Genomic DNA, 19,910 nt, shown 5'->3' with positions numbered 1-19,910 from the left:
CATCTACACTGCTATTTATACCTGTGCTAGGTGGGTGTGTAGTGTATGTACTCTACACACTGCCAAAAGGAGTGTGCAATGTAGACATACCTTCAAACACAGAGAGCCCGATCCCTCAGTGGCTGTCAATTGGAATTGCTCTCCATTGAACTCAGTGGGTCTATGCCAATTTATACTAGCTAAATTGTAAATTGATCTGATCCACAATGTTCTCAGTAAGAACATGGGTTGTAGTTAAATTACAGCTGTTAAAAACTATTTTTTGTAGTTGAACTCTTCCAAGTGTAAGATCAGAAATTCAAGAGCTTGCTTGGAAGCAGTGTAGAGCTATGAGTATAATCAGACAAAGCTTTTCTTTTAAATCTTTCAGCTGTACAAGGATCGGGTGTCATATTTAGAACGGTGGAAGTTACTTTACATAAAGAAGGGAACACTTTTGGGTTTGTAATACGAGGTAAGTTATCCCTAAACATGAATAGTCTGAATTTCTAGACGAGCACAAGCAAAATAGCAATAAGTTTTTATGATACTGTGCAATCATATTTCAAGATTTGTTGTCTACAGTTTGTAAATCCTGTGTGATTAATGCATGATTTCTTCTGTACTTAATGAACTGTGTTTATGAACTGGTATAAATTTTTATTTATGGAGCAATAGTAATGAATAGTAATGAATACCAAGAACATACCTGACTTTGGGTCACACAAGGCCAAATCCTCGTCCCAGTGCAGTAGATGGGAAGTTTGCCATTTGCAATGGGATCAGGGCTCTTAAAGGAGATATCTTATACACTATTTGTATAAGCTAGCTATTAAAATTTGATTTATAGTTTAGTGACATCCCCAGTCTCTATAGTAGAATGAGAGTCTTCACGCTGAATTAGAGAACAGAAAATCTTTATGCAGCTTTTAGACAATGATACTCCTATGGTAAATTGTGGGAGTTTATTAGCTCATAGACTTCAAGGTCAGAAGGGACCATCATGATCATCTAGTCTGTCGTCCTGTACATTGCAGGCCCTGGAACCTGTAACAGAACCCTAACCTCAGGGAAAGCAGTGTCCTGGGTCTTTTTCAATGTGTAGGGTCTCCCAGTGGTCACCGTTGTGCTATTCTAAGAATAGATTTTTCCCTTCCTGGTGCAGCAAAGTATTCAGGATACCTAGTGCTAATGTCCATACAGGCGTAAAGAGGGCATACTGAGAACAAAAAAGGGGAATGAATTTGTGGGGGGTTTTAAGAAATGAATATCCTCATTTAACAAATCCTATTCTAAAGGAGCAGTAGAGTAGAAATCCCCTCTATTATAAACTAGCATAGCATTACTCCACATGTACAGCCATGTAGGTGTATTTTAGTGGCTTAATGGTTCTTGCTTTTCTAACCAGTCTGTAAGTGTGCATGCTGCAAGCCTTTGGAATTGCATTTTGGAAATGAGTTTTCATTTAAAAAAAAAGAAAAAGGGAGTACAAGGGTGTTTTATTCCCTTTTCTAGGTGGAGCACATGATGACAGAAATAAATCTCGTCCTGTTGTAATAACATGTGTTAGACCTGGAGGGCCTGCTGACAGGTACAATTCATTTTCCTCTGTAGCGAGAGAAAGAGAGAAAGGTTAGGTTGTCTGGGACAGAAGTTAAGACAGACATCTGTGAAGTACAATAGACACGTTCAAACCCAATCCTTTGAAATTAAAAAATTATGCATTTCATTGTAATAACAATAGGCAACCATAGGAGGTTGGTGCATGATGACATAGCATGAATTTTAATTAAGAGACTAAGCTGCTTGTTTCAGAATTGCCTGTCACACACTTTATATATATATATATATATATATATATACACACACAGAGAGAGAGAGAGGAATTAAAAATCCTATGATGGGATTATCGCATGCTCTTCACAGCTTTCAAACAACCTTTTGATGCACAGTGCAACCTTAATGTACAGTTTAATTCCATACTGTATTTTGAAATGTATTTCTCTTGCACTACAGAAACAAATGATCTAGATGTATATTATATTTTTTTTCTGGGAAAATATTAGAGCCAGTCCTGACCTGAGTTATTGCTCAGTCCTTTCTCAGGCTTAACTCCCACTCAATCAGTCCTGAGTAAGGAGTTTAGGATGTGGCCCTATTAGCATATTTTCTCTCTCTCTCTCTTTGTATATACATATATATAAATCTCATGTCTGTAAAAAAAAGAAGAAAAAAGCTATTTTGATAAGTGATTCTATATGTCAATTACATTTTCAGAAATGGCATTGGTGTCCTTAAAACATTAAAGGAACTAAACGCAGTTTCTTTAAAGGATGCTGAGTTCTCTGGCTTCTGCTCAGGAATTTTGTCTCTGGCTAAAATTAATAGATAACAAATGTTCAAGAGATCCTTTGTCTTTTTTTTTTCTGTTTTCCTTCCTCCCTGCCCTTTTCTCTGAGACCTGGGTTAAGAATAATTCAGGATATGTTATGATATATACCTTGGAGAGAGGATGGCATTGCTAGCCAATTTTCTTTCAGATAGCAGGTGGGGAAGAAGAGAGCTGTCCAAATGGGCTGAGGGATGTAAATCAGGAGGTGATCCCGTACAGTTAGCAATCTGCTTTTTCATCAGTGTGTGTGTGTGAGAGAGAGAGAGAGAGAGAGAGAGAGAGCGCATATATTGTAACAAAACCAATACCTAATAGCAGTCCACTGTGACTTGATTATTTAGTGATGGGTAGTTTTTCCCATCACTGATTTTCCGATTAAAGCAATTTCCTTTTCACAATGGCCCCTGAACGTTTTTACTGTCAAAGTAAATGTTAAGAGTAAAGTCAAGTGGGATAGATGTCAGGAAGGGCGTGAGTGAATTGCTTTGCATAAGTGGCTATTATCTCCAAACCACATGCTATTAAATTAATAAGGACTGTTCCTTTAATTTCTCTTCAGAGAGGGCACAATCAAACCTGGTGACAGGTTGCTGAGTGTTGATGGAATTCGACTCCTTGGAACGTCACATGCTGAAGCCATGAGTATTCTGAAACAGTGTGGACAGGAAGCGACTCTGCTGATAGAATATGACGTCTCAGTAATGGGTACGTTGAAATGCTGAGCTTTAGTTCTGGCAGCCATCAGTGACATTTTACTATCCATCCCTGATAAGCTATTGATTATGACTTGTTATACTTCAGATATTCCCATCAGCACCTTCTCATTAATATTTTTCGGTTCATGGAGAGGTGAGCAGTATTTAGAGTCTTGATATTTCATGGTTTGTAGAGTGACACCATACTGTGGATCCTAGCAAAGGAACTCTCTCAGTGACTACCTTATGTTTGTACAAAGTAGATAAAGGTATGTAAGCATTTCTATCCAGATTGCACAAATGGGAGGTTTACTTGCTGTAGCAGGAGTCCTTCTTTTATTTTGCCAGTGTAGCTGCCAACACAATGGCAAAAGCCATGCAACCATCAATATCCTGAAACGGCAAAGAAGGTGTGTGAGAGAGCAGAAGGAGGTAGGAAGGAGATAAACTGTGAGATGCAAAATGAGCTTGAATTTTGATACAGGATGCAATGCGAATCCAGTGAAGATATTTGATGAGGGGCTGAACATGGCCAGAATGTGAGACAGAGTAGATGGTTTTTTACAGCAGAGTTTTGAATAGATGTTTCATTTGCTTTTGGAGAGACATTCCATCACCCTCGTTTGTATCACTTCTATTGAAGGCTCTTGATGATGGGGAACTTGCCTTTTTATATCAGCATATGTTTGTACAGCACTGTGCACACCTATGACACTGTAGAAATACTAATATATCAATTTTCTGCCTTTATATAGTACAGAGAAATTTGACTAAACTTGCCCCAGGCCTCCCCCTGCCATTACGTCCCTGGCTGGTTAAGGCATATTCTGAAACATGCTGCGCACATCACAAGGCACAGGATCAACAGCAGCAATAGGCAGGAAAGGCAATCAGTTGAACTGAAGCATCTCCACTCTTTTTGGGAGCCTTTCATTATTCATTCCTTCTCAGCTGCCTAGTTCGATTCCTGCCTGGCAGGAAAGTGACCTCTTTGAATTTTGCCACATAGCCTGGATTCAAATGCCCAGACTTTGGAAAAGATTGACATTTAGAAATAAAACATAAAAACATAAGAACATAAGAAAGGCCGTACCGGGTCAGACCAAAGGTCCATCTAGCCCAGTATCCTGTCTACCGACAGTGGCCAATGCCAGGTGCCCCAGAGGGAGTGAACCTAACAGGCAATGATCAAGTGATCTCTCTCCTGCCATCCATCTCCACCCTCTGACAGACAGAGGCTAGGGACACCATTCCTTACCCGTCCTGGCTAATAGCCATTAATGGACTTAACCACCATGAATTTATCCAGTTCTCTTTTAAACTCTGTTATAGTCCTAGCCTTCACAACCTCCTCAGGTAAGGAGTTCCACAAGTTGACTGTGCGCTGCGTGAAGAAGAACTTCCTTTTATTTGTTTTAAACCTGCTGCCTATTAATTTCATTTGATGACCCCTAGTTCTTGTATTATGGGAATAAGTAAATAACTTTTCCTTATCCACTTTCTCCACATCACTCACGATTTTATATACCTCTATCATATCCCCCCTTAGTCTCCTCTTTTCCAAGCTGAAGAGTCCTAGCCTCTTTAATCTCTCCTCATATGGGACCCGTTCCAAACCCCTAATCATTTTAGTTGCCCTTTTCTGAACCTTTTCTAGTGCCAGTATATCTTTTTTGAGATGAGGAGACCACATCTGTACGCAGTATTCGAGATGAGGGCGTACCATCGATTTATATAAGGGCAATAATATATTCTCCGTCTTATTCTCTATCCCCTTTTTAATGATTCCTAACATGCTGTTTGCTTTTTTGACCAAAACTTCAGACAGGTGTTTATCTTAGAACAGCTCTCTTGCTTCTGGAAGTAATTTTTCTTCACATAGCATATACTCTCATTTATTCATTCCCTCCCCACACTATTAGCAAAGCAGCGGTGGCCTTGGATAGTTTCTGCTGGAGATCCATAATGGCCCCACAGCCAGAAAGGAGATGGTAGCTCAGCCATTTGGGTGGAGAACTTCTCTGGAGAAAACATGAATGCAGATGATGTTGAGGCCATAGAGGACTCTCAGAGATCGGGTGTTTCCAAGCATCTGCCATTTCACCTTTGGTGCTTGTCTGGATGAATCAGTGCTATCTGGCATCACATTTGAAACCAGATTCATTTTGTTCTCCACCTAAAAATAATCATTTAAAAATACTCGGGAATGCTCTGTGGGCCTTATCCAGAGCTAATTGAAGTCAGTGGAAAGACTCCCATTGATTTCAGTGGGCTTTGGGTCAAGACCTAAGCCTCCAGCTGGGCCCTCATTTCAGAGGATGTGCCCTCTCTCCACCCCCATGGGTACTGGACAGGACCAGCTTCCACTCCAGAGAGGATTTCCTCTGAAATTTCCACAGGCGTGGTAGAGGATAAGACTGGACTGAGACCGAATGTTCTCCTGGCTCCAGGCATCTCCAGCTGGCCATGCTCACAATACAATGAGTCCTGACCACATACTGGCTGTGCAGAGTGCCTTGTCAGCCCCGAGAGGTGAATAGAACGATGGCTCTTTGGCTTCTCCTGCACCCTCTCCTCCACCACCACCACCATCACCACATACTTCGCAGTCAGAGTAGGATGGCATTGCACTGTCAGTTAGTACACTAGAACCTCAGAGTTATAAACACCAGAGTTATGAACTGACCGGCAACCACACACCTCATTTGGAACCGGAAGTATGCAGTCAGGCAGCAGAGACAAAAAAACAAATACTGTACAGAACAGTACTGTGTTAAATGTAAACTACTAAAAAAATAAAGGGAAAGTTTAAGAAAAAAGATTTGACAGGGTAAGGAAACTGTTTCTGTGCTTGTTTCATTTAAATTGAGATGGTTAAAATAAGCATTTTTCTTCTGCCTCATAAAGTTTCAAAGCTGTATTAAGTCAGTGTTCAGTTGTAAACTTTTGAAAGAACAACCAGAATGTTTTGTTCAGAGTTACGAACGTTTCAGAGTTATGAACAACCTCCAATCCCGAGGTGTTCGTAACTCTGAGGTTCTACTATATTACACTTGCACCTTTGGCGAGTCACTTCACCTCTCTAGCTTGTGTACACTGCACACTAAGCCCAGGCTCTGACTCAGGTTTGAGCCCAAACCCCTCTTCCATCCACACACAAATCAGTCTGAAGTGAGTCCTAGGACCCTGCTGGGGAAGTAGATCGGAGCCTGAGTCCCCCTGTCATTTGGCAGTGTGGATGCAGCTCAAACCTGAGAGCTGAGTCAGAAGGTCTGTGTACTCCAGTATGGCTATGTTAGCATGGCTGAGAGACCCAGACCCAGCAATTGTAAGCCCAGGCTTACAGTGCAGTGTGGATGCTCAAGCATGGGCTTGGAAACACTGAGTTCACAAGCTCGAGTCCCATTGACCTGGGTTTACAATTGCCGGAGAAAAACAGAGTTCTCACTCTCAGGTTGGGTGCAGCAAGTCAGATACTTTATTATCTCTAGCAATTGCATGGAGGGAGAGAGCAAAACAGGTCTCTCCCCAGACAATTACAGCAAGCATTTATACCTTTTGTTACAAACAATAATGGGCAACAGCTGCATTTTGTTTATACATAGGTCATCCTGATATCTTATTTTTCTCACCAATTTAAACTATAGTCTACATTCCATACTTATCTAACTCAAGGTCGCAACAACTTCTCACACAGTTCTTTCCCACTCGCCTCACACAATCCTCGCTTCTACAAATCTCGCGTTATTAGGGTTACAGCTAGCCTGACTCTTGCTCACATAAGAATATGAAATCCCCTTCAAATCCCTGTCAGTTCTTTCTCTACTTCCACACAATGCAGTATAAACATACTATCTGTGCCTCTCTTCCCCCCCCCCCCCACACACACCCTGCCCTTTGTCAGTTTAAATTGTTAACAGCATAGGGCAGGGACTGCCTCTTCCTGTCTGTCTGCACGTAGCCTAACACAATGGGGCCCTGATCTGAGTTGGGGCTCTAAGCACTAGTGTAATACCAATAATGGTAATAGCATTCCTTGCCTGTTGATCAGACCATGTCACTTTCTTCTTGAAGGCCCTCCAGCTGCATTGAACTTTATGGGACTATGCATTGCTTAAAGTTACTCACATGCTTAAGTGCCTTGCTGAGTTGTGCAAAGAAGCTTGTCAACCTACCAACACGAAAGGGATACTATCTGCTTGTTGCTGCTTCTTTGGAAATGTGTCTTGTTTAAAAGACTGATTCATGGAGGACATTAGGATATAGTTTCTAGAGGACTTTGAAATATACCTCTACCTTGATATAACGCTGTCCTCGGGAGCCAAAAAATCTTACCGCGTTATTGGTGAAACTGTGTTATATCGGGTGGCGTTATATTGAGGTAGCAGTGTAATAAGAATAAGAAATAATAGATTAATCTCTGAAAATGATAAGAAAAGTGTTCTACAGTGACAGCTTGAGGGAAAACTCTCTTTACAGTGAATTCGGAGCATAGAAATGTTCTGAAGGAGTAGAGATGGCAATCTGCCAGGTGTCTTTCCTTTCCCAAAACCGTCTCATTCTGTTTTGATGATGAAAGAAGATGGTTGCTCATATGCCCTAGAAGATTTAGGGGAGATTACAAATATTTCTGATTTTGTGAAAAATAAATAATTCTGCAAGTCCATGTGTGTCTGGACTAGATTTTCTAGTATGAAAATCTCACACTAAATTTAGTATCTTGCAGAGATAGTATAAACTGCATGGGCTTTATGGCTTTTTTATTTTTCATGGTAGTCCTTAAATTAAGCCATTGATGGGAGATTAACTGCACTTTCTTATCAATGAGTGATTTAAAAATCTCTTCAGGAAGAGGAAAACATATGAGTCAAGTCAATTGGCTTTGTGAGATAATACACAGGGGACATTTTTCCCCAGAGATATCTACAGTGAATCTTCTTGTCCTGCACTGGAATGTATCTATTTCTGGAGGAAATGGTATAGGGTAGAAGAACAATCTCTGCATGGAGAATTACTGCATTAGATTGAAGTAAGTCCTCAAATTGTTCAAGCTAGAAATATTGTACTGTAGTTTGCCAAGTGAGTTTCATAATGGCTTACTTTAGATAGTGGATGAGCACTAAATTACTCTTTCCCAAGAAAACAAATCTGGAGCTCAGGTTTTCTTCAAGGAGAAGCTGGATTTCAGAGATCTTTTGGGCACAGATGAGAAATCCTGTAAAAGTGTGACTGTCGCCACAAAACAAGATATTGACACAAGTTCAAAATTAAGAATCCCACTGTCCCCATCCAAGAGGAGGAATAAAAGTTTATTAATAGATTTCTTAATGAGCAGAATAGGGAAGGTACTCTTCAGGCTTTTCAAGAACATCTGATTCCCATAATTATAATTACTATATTTACTGTGAAAGTCGTTGAAAAAAATTCTGAAAAGTTCGAAGAAAATTCATCAATCTGCTTATATTTCAGGACATGAAAATAGTACCATGATTTAGAATTTTGACCTCTATCTAACATTTTTGTGCAACTAGCTTATTGTTGCCCCTTCAAGCTGTCTGCCTTGTTACATCTCCTTGACAATTCCTGCATAGGGAATCCTTGTAGAAAAGAGGTTGTAATAAACAAAAATATTATCAATTGTTAGGTTATAGTGTCTGAATGAGCATTAGGTGGCTGGCTACAGCTGTGAGAGAACATAAAGATCCTTCTATTATCTACCTCTGTAATAGAGGCTTCCTCTTAGCTAAAGTAGTAGGGACCTGTATTCTTGTTTTTAGAACTAAAGGAACAGGATTCTAATCCTGGCTTGCATATTTGACTTGTTTGTCTAGCAATCACAGTACTTATTTGTTTGTCACAATAGTTTCATTGAACACTGGGAAGCAACAATTGTTTCCTGCAAAATGACAATGAAATTGGCCAAGCTGATTTTGAATTCTAGGTCTTTAAAAATCACTCTGACTATAGAGCCACTGAGTAGCAGCTGCTTTGCCAGAGCTGCACCCAAGGTTCTGAGATGAACATGATGGTTACTCCCTTATATAACTTTACACAGGGGAAAGTACTAATGTGCTTGTTTTCTGGAAAGTTTGAAGACAATTACTCATAATATTTTAAAGTTACCAATGCTTTACAATTACACTTTTTAAAATATTCTATCAAGTGTCTTACCTACTGGGTCACTTTAGCTAAAACATTTGGTGCATAGAATACTTAAAGAGCAATGACAATTTTTAAAGGACACATTACAAAAATCTGCCTTATTATTTAGTAACTCTTTATAAAGACTTACTAAGGACCCACCTGGCAGAAAAGGCACTGTCTAGCATCTGCATGGTCCAAGATGTTGTGTAATCTATACAATCTGATGAGCACTTTTAAAAACCTGTGCAGGGCAAGATGTGGAGAAGAAAAAGGAATCCTGGGGATTGCTCTTAAGCGTCACAGAGCATCATAAAGCAAAGGATCTGGAGTCCTGAGGAACTTTTAGAGCCCCCAAATTCTACAGATTAAGGGGAAGCCAAAGGAGCTGGGGACTCTGCAAAGCTTTGCAGCAATGGGAGGAGCCAGGACCCTTGCAAAGGTTATGAATTCAGCGAGATACTGTGAGCTAGGGGAAGCCAAGGACCGGTGCAGCTCCTATACTCTGCATTGGCCCCCCTGTTTTGTTAACAACTTAAAGTTAATAAAGTTTTAGTCTATTAAAATACTTTGGCATGATGGATGGCCAGGGATCTGGCATTTGAAAGAGACTGCTAATAGCCGCACTGTGAAAAGGTCTGGATCCCACGGTACTCTAAACGCGAATTATCTGATCCTTTAAAATACATTATCTCTCATATGTCCCTTCAGGGGCAGACTCGCTATGTGTGTCAAATTTATACTGAAAACTACTGTTATTGTCATAGTAGCCTTAGCTGAAATATTAATCTGCCTGGTATATCATTCCACACTGAAAAAGTTCCCCCTACATTCAAAGAACACTATTAAGTTTGCAAAGTCAAGCACATAAAAGTTAGGAAATGCCACTGCTAAGGTTGCCTGTTGTCCCGGTCTCTCTCACCAGGTTCTTCATCCAGTCTCAGAGTTCAACCCACGGCTCCTTGTCCCAGTCTGTTTGACCAACCAGCCCCAGTCTCTCCCCTCAACTCCCAGTCTCCACCCCCAGGTTCCAGTGCAAGTCCCAGTCTCCTACCCACCCCAGCTACCAGTCCCGGTTTCCCTCTCCCACTCCCTGCTGGCTTCCAATCCCAGTCTTCCCTCCACCCCAAGGATCCTTGTTTAAATCTGCTCCCACCTCTATTCTCACTGGAAGGTCTGGCTCTTCTCTCCTCCACATGCAAATCAGGCAGCTTCCTCCTTATTGCCTGAGCCCGGCAGGGGGCGGGGTGTCATTGAGGGTATAGCTACACAGGGATAAAAGACCCGTGGCATGGCCATGGCTGACTAAGGTCAGCTGACTTGGGCTTGTGGGACTCAGGATGTGGGGCTAAAAATTGTGGTGTAGACATTTGGGCTTGGGCTGGAGCCCAAGCTCTGGGACCTTCCACCCCCACAGGGTCCCGGAGCTCAGGCTCCAGCCCGAGCCCAAACATCTACATAGCAATTTTTCAGCCCTAGAGCCTGAGCCCCACGAGATGCGGGCCAGCTGCAGGTTTTTTATCCCTGTGTAGGCAGACCCTGAGAGAACAGGAGACAGGTTCCCTGCTCTTAGTTCAAGTGCCAGGATCAGGATCTGGCATGGCCCACAGCAGCCCAGAGGTGCAGTTGCAGGGAAAGTCTTGCTCAGCATTGGGATGGAACATCCCCAGTGCAGACAGAATCTTTGGAGAATTTAGGTGCTAGAAGCTAAGAAGTCTCTAGTGGGCATGTGCAAATTGCAATTTTTCAAGGACTTATAACTTGTCCACATTCAGGCAGTTTTCATGAGGATGGCCAAACAGACGTCCCTGACACAAAGGCAACTCCTTGCCAAATTTCAAGTCTCTGCTCAAAGACATGGGGGTGCTAGAGATTTTCAATATAAAGGCTGACAAAACTTTTGAAAATGGGCAGAACAATGTATTTTCCCCTAGACTCGTTCTCAGAAATGGCTGAATTGTTTTAGCTGAAGTTTTCAAAAGTGACAATTAATAAATAATAGCCTGAGGCAGACATCTGGCATGGAAAATTTCAGCCCTAATGGTTAGTTTGGCAAAGTTATAAACAACAGAAAACAGGGTCTTATAGTGGGACGTGTCAGGCAACCTTAGTAATAGATGGCGTTACAAACCCCATGTGTTGTACTGGATCTGCTAAATTCACTTGGCTTTCTTGTTTGTTGTCTACTTTTGTTTGTTGTTATAATTTGTTATCCATGTCTGTGAGTAGAAGATTACGGAAAAATGGGGAGAAATCTTTATTTTTTACACTTATGGAATTTTTTTTCTTTACAAAACTTCATGATTGTCCCTGAAGAGAAGTAAAAAGAGTTCAGTGGTATCTTATAGCTTACAAATGACTCTAACAGGCCCAATTAACATTTCTCTCTAGGACTTTGGAAACCAAAGGCTCATTAAATGCCACTTCATGAACATTGTTCTGTATGAGAGAAAAACTATAAAGGTGAAATGAAATTTTATTATTACAGAATAAGTAAAAATAAAATTTCATTATCTGAAATAATAAGAGAGAAGAGGGATTCATTCTATTCAGAGAACCATTTATAATAAAAAAATGTTGTTCTGTGCTATACTTTCTGTTAATTTGGACACAGAGAAGTGAAGACATCTGCTTTCAAAGATTCATTAAGAAGTTAGAACCCGTACTATCTAGTGCTGATGTAAATATTGTCTGATTTTTTGAGAATTCAATATAAAGTACGTAGCATTTTTTCATGCAGGGCATCTATCTGTGTGGAGGACTGATAGTATGTCCTCTGAAGGGAGCTGGTCTGACTTTTTGGGTGCCAATTAAAGTTTCTGTATCCCTCAATGAGTTGCAGGCAGTGTAAGCTGCCCCTATCTGTGAAACAGCTGCCCTCTGCCTCTCTCATTACTAAAGAAATAACGGTTTTGGATAACTTCTCTCATTTTCATTTAATTTTCATTTCACTCTTGGGAAAAGCTTTTCTGAGCACAGTATCTCACCTGCTATCCTCCCTACAACCAGTTGGCCCTTGAGGTATCAGCACCTAGGCCTCTGAAGAGCTACATCAGTGCTAATGTGGCTTTGCCAGACTACCATTTTTATTATGCTGCTTTCTCTCAAGTATTCTGCAGCAGTGTAACTTAGTTTCACCTGCCAGCTACACACATTGAGGCAGGGTAACTAATGGTAATTAAAACTCAAACCCTGCTATTTATATGAAGATTGAATTCAGGGTTCTGGGTCTGTCTTTGAAAAGTGCTTGTACAAAGCACTAGAAGAAAAGCCTAGCCTAGCCCAACCTGTGTCTCTCAGATCTCGCAAGTCTCTGAGGTATCCATTGTATATATGTGTGTAACTCTTTAACTGTGTCCTGTGGTCATGCCATGAGTGGAGGGGGGGAACCCCAATGTGTCTCTATAAAGCAGTTTAATCTAACCTGGGACCACAATGACTGAAATGCTTTAATCCTAATAATAGGATGTTGCATGGTATCACAACAAGGCAAAGTTAAAATTGTTTGGGTGCCCTAACTGTGCATTTCCAAACCCTAGGATGTTTGGATTTCTCTTCGGTTTAACCTTTACTCTGAATTTCCTGGGTTTATAATGCTTGATTTGGGGATAACAACAGCATCCAGGTAATATATTAAAAGACTGATATGCACTCTCAATCTTAACTCAATTTTAACACAGTTTTTGTATGGGATCTATAAAATGGATGGGTATGTAGTTATCTCAAGTTTGTTAATTTCAACTCATTTTTTGTTGTTGTCGTTCCACTGCTTGCCTACTTCTCAGCAGTCTTCCTATTTGGTGGATGTCCCATATGAGAGTGTGGACATATTTGTACTGTTTATTTTCTCATACGTAGAAATCCACCAACCTGGATGAAACCATCCACCTCTAAAAATGAAGAGCATGCATTCTGTTTGGTTGGTGTTAGCATTATATCTGCTAACTTTTAAGCCTTTTAGAATAGGCATGGAATTGCTGCCTGCTTCCAGCTGCTATATGCGAGCAATCCTCCAGCCTGAGGAATGTCTTCTACAAGGAATTTACCTTACTGGTTAGAGAAAAATGTCCTCTTTCCATATCTTTTATTAAGTATAATTGTGGGGAAAGGATTAATCAAATGTCATAGAATCATAGAATATCTGGATTGGAAGGGACCTCAGGAGGTCATCTAGTCCAACCCTCTGCTCAAAGCAGGACCAATCCCCAACTAAATCATCCCAGCCAGGGCTTTGTCAAGCCTGACCTTAAAAACGTCTAAGGAAGGAGATTTCACCACCTCCCTAGGTAACCCATTCCAGTGCTTCACCACCCTCCTAGTGAAAAAGTTTTTCCTAATATCCAGCCTAAACCGGCCCCACTGCAACTTGAGACCATTACTCCTTGTTTTGTCAACTGCTACTACCGAGAACAGTCTAGATCCATCCTCTTTGGAACCCCCTTTCAGGTAGTTGAAAGCAGCTATCAAATCCCCCCTCATTCTTCTCTTCTGCAGACTAAACAATCCCCAGTTCCCTCAGCCTCTCCTCATAAGTCATGTGCTCCAGCCCCCTATCCATTTTTGTTGCCTTCCACTGGACTCTTTCCAATTTTTCTGCATCATTCTTGTAGTGTGGGGCCCAAAACTGGACACAGTACTCCAGATGAGGCTGCACCAATGTCAAATAGAGGGGAATGATCACGTCCCTCGATCTGCTGGCAATGCCCCTACTTATACAGCCCAAAATGCCATTAGCCTTCTTGGCAACAAGGGCACACTGTTGACTCATATCCAGCTTCTCGTCCACTGTAACCCCTAGGTCCTTTTCTGCAGAACTGCTGCCTAGCCATTCGGTCCCTAGTCTGTAGCAGTGCATGGGATTCTTCTGACCTAAGTGCAGGACTTGTTGAACCTCATCAGATTTCTTTTGGCCCAATCCTCTAATTTGTCTAGGTCCCTCTGTATCCTATCCCTACGCTCCAGCGTATCTACCACTCCTCCCAGTTTAGTGTCATCTGCAAACTTGCTGAGGGTGCAGTCCACGCCACCCTCCAGATCATTGATGAAGATATTGAACAAAACCGGCCCCGGGACCGACCCTTGGGGCACTCTGCTTGATACCGGCTGCCAACTAAACATGGAGCCATTGATCACTACCAGTTGAGCCCGATGATCTAGCCAGCTTTCTATCCACCTTATAGTCCATTCATCCAGCCCATACTTCTTTAACTTGCCGGCAGGAATACTGTGGGAGACCGTATCAAAAGCTTTGCTAAAGTCAAGGAATAACACATCCACTGCTTTCCCCTCATCCACAGAGCCATTCATCTCGTCATAGAAGGCAATTAGGTTAGTCAGGCATGACTTCCCCTTGGTGAATCCATGCTGACTGTTCCTGATCACTTTCCTCTCCTCTAAGTGCTTCAGAATTGATTCCTTGAGGACCTGTTCCATGATTTTTCCAGGGACTGAGGTGAGGCTGACTGGCCTATAGTTCCCTGGATCCTCCTCCTTCCCTTTTTTAAAGATGGGCACTTCATTAGCCTTTTTCCAGTCATCCGGGATCTCCCCCAATCGCCATGAATTTTCAAAGATAATGGCCAATGGCTCTGCAATCACATCTGCCAACTCCTTTATCATCCTCGGATGCAGGGCCGGCGCAACCCATTAGGCAACCTAGGTGGTCGCCTAGGGCGCTACAATTTGGGGGGTGGCGACCGGGGCGGTATTTCGGCGGCGGGACCTTCTGCTGCCTCTGTGGGGGGCGGCATTTCGCGGCGGGACCTTCCGCCACCTAGGGCAGCAGAAAAGCTGGCGGCGCTCCTGCTCAGATGCAGCGCATCCGGCCCCATGGACTTGTGCTTGTCCAGCTTTTCTAAATAGTCCCAAACCACTTCTTTCTCCACAGAGGGCTGGTCACCTCCTCCCCATGCTGTGCTGCCCAGTGCAGTAGTCTGGGAGCTGACCTTGTTCGTGAAGACAGGCAAAAAAAGCATTGGGTACATTAGCTTTTTCCACATCCTCTGTCACTAGGTTGCCTCCCTCATTCAGTAAGGGGCCCACACTTTCCTTGACTTTCTTCTTGTCACCTTGAATGAAAACTATCCTGATGTGCTGGGCAGGGGGGTGGGAAGAGCTGTAGGAAAGAGGACTGAAGTCCCAACCATATGCACATACCTAAACCTCAGTGAAGATTAAACAAATGTTCATTCTTTAGGATGGCTCATCTGTTACTTATTGAGTTGGATAAAACGAAACTAATTGGCATAATAAGTCCTCTCAGTTTATATGAGTCTGAAAAAGAATTGAGCAAGGCAGATGAAGTGCTTAAATTCAGGGCAAAAATGTCATGATGTCACAAAGGCAGGCTGATAATTAAGCATCTCAAAGATTAAAGAAATGTCTCAACATGGCATACAGTTCAGTGCAGGAGAAACTCTATAATCAGAAAAATCCAATTAAAAAATGTCAGCCACTGGAGCTGGCTTAGTGATGCTGCAGCAAACCAGGAGACCAAGGACTAAGGATGAAATAGAATTTCTGCATATTAGAAAAACAACAAGGAGTCCGGTGGCACCTTAAAGACTAACAGATTAGAAAGGGCTGGGGTTGTTTTCCCTGAGGCTGTGGGAGAAACAGGCCTGTCCCTGAAGGAACAGCGGTGGTGTCAATAACAGTAGCAATCATTCCACTCAGTGTCTGGTGGAAAGGCGAACATTGCTCATTTTACTAGAACCTTCCCAAAATATTTGTGGGGATGGGTATGGAAGGGGGGAGCTTGAACTGAACATGTCCTCTTGTCAGTTTTTATCAGCAGAGCATAAAGGCTGGGCTGTGCATGGTGGATTTGGCCTAGGGGAGGGCAGCCTGCAAGCCCTTTAGGCCGTAGCCTAGAACATCATTAAGTGTAACTGAGAGGCTGAACTTGGAGACAATAGGCTAAATTCTGATTTACATTATACCAGTCTAAGCACTGATTAGGCAAAGTATTTAAGCCGGTGCTTAAGTGCTCTACTGAACAGGGATGAATTTAGGCAGGAGCTTACAGATAAATATGTTTTTAATGACTTTGCCTAAATCTGGAATAACTCAATTGAAGCTGTTCTGGAATAAAATTGATATGAGATCAGAATCAGACCCAGTGAGGTTTCACAGGTTTTAGAATTTGGCCTATGGAAACTGTATATTCTCAGTAAGGAAAGCACTCAGATTTGACTTTCAGATCCCAGGCTGAGTTTGCAGGCTTGACAGTTGGGAAGGGGGACCCTCTTTTTACTTGTGAGCTGAACAAATTGGATCTTGAAATCATGGAGACACACTAATATAGAACTGCACAATGCCTTCTTGTACAGTGCCACTTTCGAATTGCACTTCAAAGGTCTTGACTCAACAATGTAATAAACAGAATATTCAAACAATGATTAGTTGTGTTCTGTATGCATTTTTAAAATTCAGATTAAACTTAACTAAAACAGCCCCACATGTAAGTTAATATAAACCTTAGGAACCTATCATAAGTTTAGGATTTTCCACACCGTGACCCAGGGACCTCTTGGTGCCAACTGAAAGCAGCTATAGGAGGTGCATAGGATTTTACAGGGATCCCCTGGGTCAAATATCTGCATGATAGTTCACCAAAGAGTGGCATGTGAGGTCTCTACTGAGAGCTAGTAGCCCACTGGTCATCATAGTCATTACAAAATATATGTTCGGATAATATTTAAGGAGTTACATTTTTAAGGTCTTGGAGTTAAGGCAGATCACCAAGAGGTGACACACCTTGGACATGTTCCTTTTAGGCAGGAGGTAACAGACGTTTATCTTCCTGTCCGGTCCTGTGCACATGGTATATTGTCTACCTCACAATGTAGATCTATTTGTATACTGAGCCATAGGAAAAAGCAGAGATTGTGAAGTCAACAAAAAAGGAAATTCACAGGATGAAACAAGCAGCAGGGGCTGACCTGTTTATCACTAAAGACAAAGGATTATTAGGGTATATTTCAATATTGTTTTCCAATCTTTGACGTGTTTCAGATGAGACAAGCCTGGTTGATTGTCACGTCAGCTATCCGTTATCTTGCCTGAAGTTACCTTATAATTCATTGGGACCTGATCTAAGCCCACTGAAGTCAATAGGAAGACTCCTGTTGACTTCAGTGGCCTTTAGATGAGGCCCCAAAGGACAAAGAGTATGGTCTCGTCTACATTTGAAAGAGTTTGCCATTATAGTTATCCTGGTACAACTATATCAGCAATTCCCCCTCCCCCCCACACCCCCCCAGTGGGAACACAGCCCATATTGGCAAAAGAGGTTGTTGGTTTTTTTGCTGGTATAGTATAGCTTAAACTAGTTCCCAAAAGAAATCAGCTATACCATCAACAGAACATATTTGCTGGTATAACTGCATCAACACTAGAGCTTTTGCTGGCTGTGTCAGGCAAGAATATGGGTGGGGGAGGGGAACGCACCCCTGACCTATATTGCTGAGGACCTAATTGTGGTGCACTTTAAAAAACAAACCAAAACACCTCACACTATATGTTGTATGAATAGTGTCCGCAAACACAACGGAACATTAAAAGACTCAGTTTGTTTCTTGTCAAGAAAAGAGAATATTGTGCTTTAACATTCTGTGCTTATAACTTAATTAGGATTTTTCTCTTGTGGGTCATTAGCACTAATTTGAGAACAGGATGTAGATGTATCAAATTGCCAGTTTTGAGACAACTTTTATAGTCCACCCAGTTTTCATGTGGAGTTAGAACACCACACAAACCCTTACCTAAAGCGTACTTGAGAAACTGATACATTGGCATACTGTGAATTTCATTTGATGAAGTTTCAGGTTTTCATGTAACAGACCAGATTTCAAATATCTGCCTTTGATGTTATAAATCACAGAGAAGCATTCATGTTGCTGGTTTGTCTCACGCAGTGTATTCTGTCATTCTTTAGTTTGTCAGAGAATGGTAGCCAGGTGTCAGCTGCCTTGTTTACATTAAAAGCCAACTGCAAAGCAAAAATCCGTGACTTCCGTGACAAACTCGCAGCCTTAATTATAATGTATAAATTCTCTTTATTATAGGTGAGTATTGTAGCACTGCCTATTATTAAGGTTGCCTGACACTTCCCATGATAAGACCCTGTTTTCAGTTGCTTGTAACTTTTTCAAACTTTAAACATTTGGGCTGATATTTTCCATATTGAGTGTTTGCCTCAGACTGATTTTTTGAGAAAGTTTCAGGCAAAATGGTTCAACCAATTTCTAAGAATTAAGTTAGAGAAAAATATGTTCTCTACCCATATCAAAAAAGAAACAAACAGAAAACCAACCAGCAACCTTTTCTTTGAGAAGCTCTAGCACCTCATGCTTTGGAGCAGAAACTCTGGATTTAGAAGGGAATGGCCTATTTGTCAGAATGTGCCTTATGCTGTTTCAGTGGGTGGATTTTCACAGAGTTATACGCTTTTGAAAAATCACAGTTCAAATATGCTCAGTAGAGGCTGTCTAGAGCTTTGCTGTTAAATTCCCTGAAGATTCCATCTGTACTGAGCATGCTCATTTCTGGGGCTTAGCAGGACTTTTACTGTAATTGCTACTCTGAGTTGGGCCAGTTCCAGGTCCAGGCACCAGAACTGAGAGTAGAAAGACTGTCTCTCCTGTACTTCCAGTGTTCCCCCTGCAGGGTCCCGGCAGTGAGGAGGAGCAAGCTGCCTGATTCAAATGCAGAGTGAACAAGAATCGGGCCAGGATTGAGGAGTAGGTTAGGACAATGAGCCTGAGGATTATGGGGGGAAGACTCAGACTGGAGGCTGCTGCAGTGGGGAAGGGAAACTGGGACTAGAAGTTAGGGGGAGAGTGAGGCTGGCTGGGCAAGGAGACTGGGAGCTGGGGAGGGAAACAGGCAGGGGAGAACTGGGAGCTAATGTAGGAGAGAGACTGACAATGGACAAGGAGTCGGGGGTTGGAGACTGGGACTGGGTGGGCAATGAGACTGGGACTGAGATTAGAAATTTGAGTGTTGGTACTAGATGAGAAGTATAGGATTGGGATATGAGGAGCCAGGGTAGGGGACAGAAAGGACTGGGACAGGGATACATTAGAGAGGATAGAGCAGAAGGAATCAAGTTTGGTGGGAACAGGCAGAAGGAACTATGACCACTAGAGAACACTCCCCTCCCCACGCCCACACGAACTGTAATACAATCTACTACAGGAGTGGTCAATAGGTGGGCCGTGGGCCAAATCCGGACTACCAGATCTTTTGAACGGACTGCAAAATCTTTTTATTAACTTATTATCATTATTGTTATTGTGGTGTGAAAAATGTTTCTCGAAATTTGGACCTTGACAAAAAATAATTGACTACCCAGGCCTACTATTTCTGACCCTCTAAATTCCTCTACTGTCAGCAAAGATCTGTGAAATTCACTGGCAAAGGGTGTGTCTCATTCCCTTCTAGTGCTGGTCCACAGAGAGGATGACAACTTACTACTGTTCTTTATTACTCGATTAGCTCAGGTAGCAGAGGTTTGTGTGATGGATCGAAAGTTTCCAACCCTGCTGATGACCCTTTCAGTACCAGAAGGTGGAACTTCTGTTTTCTTCAGTTTGCATTTTTCAAAACCTAGGCAATAACAGACAAATGATGTTAAATAGATTTTATTAAGGTTGGAAAGTCAAGCACGCAAAAGTTAGGAAATGCCAGAATTAAGGTTG

The 19,910-nt window shown here is 41.9% G+C and overlaps 1 protein-coding gene across 3 annotated transcripts in view; it reads left to right on the top strand.

Moving 5' to 3' along the window:
- The window catches only part of GRIP1 (glutamate receptor interacting protein 1), a 511,398-nt gene that overhangs the window by 391,312 nt on the left and 100,176 nt on the right, over nucleotides 1-19,910 (top strand). For all 3 annotated transcript variants that reach the window (XM_024208047.3, XM_024208049.3, XM_029910842.1), the window contains 3 exons: nucleotides 371-454; nucleotides 1,495-1,570; nucleotides 2,931-3,076. In XM_024208047.3, coding sequence (XP_024063815.2) covers nucleotides 371-454; nucleotides 1,495-1,570; nucleotides 2,931-3,076 — 306 coding nt within the window. The remainder of the gene's footprint in view (nucleotides 1-370; nucleotides 455-1,494; nucleotides 1,571-2,930; nucleotides 3,077-19,910) is intronic.

The sequence above is a fragment of the Terrapene carolina genome, unplaced genomic scaffold (genome assembly GCF_002925995.2).
Source record: "Terrapene carolina triunguis isolate 2854851 unplaced genomic scaffold, T_m_triunguis-2.0 Scaffold68, whole genome shotgun sequence".
NCBI lineage: Eukaryota > Metazoa > Chordata > Testudines > Emydidae > Terrapene > Terrapene triunguis.
The sequence above is the reverse complement of the archived record's forward strand: the minus strand, read 5'-3'. Positions and strand labels throughout refer to the sequence as shown.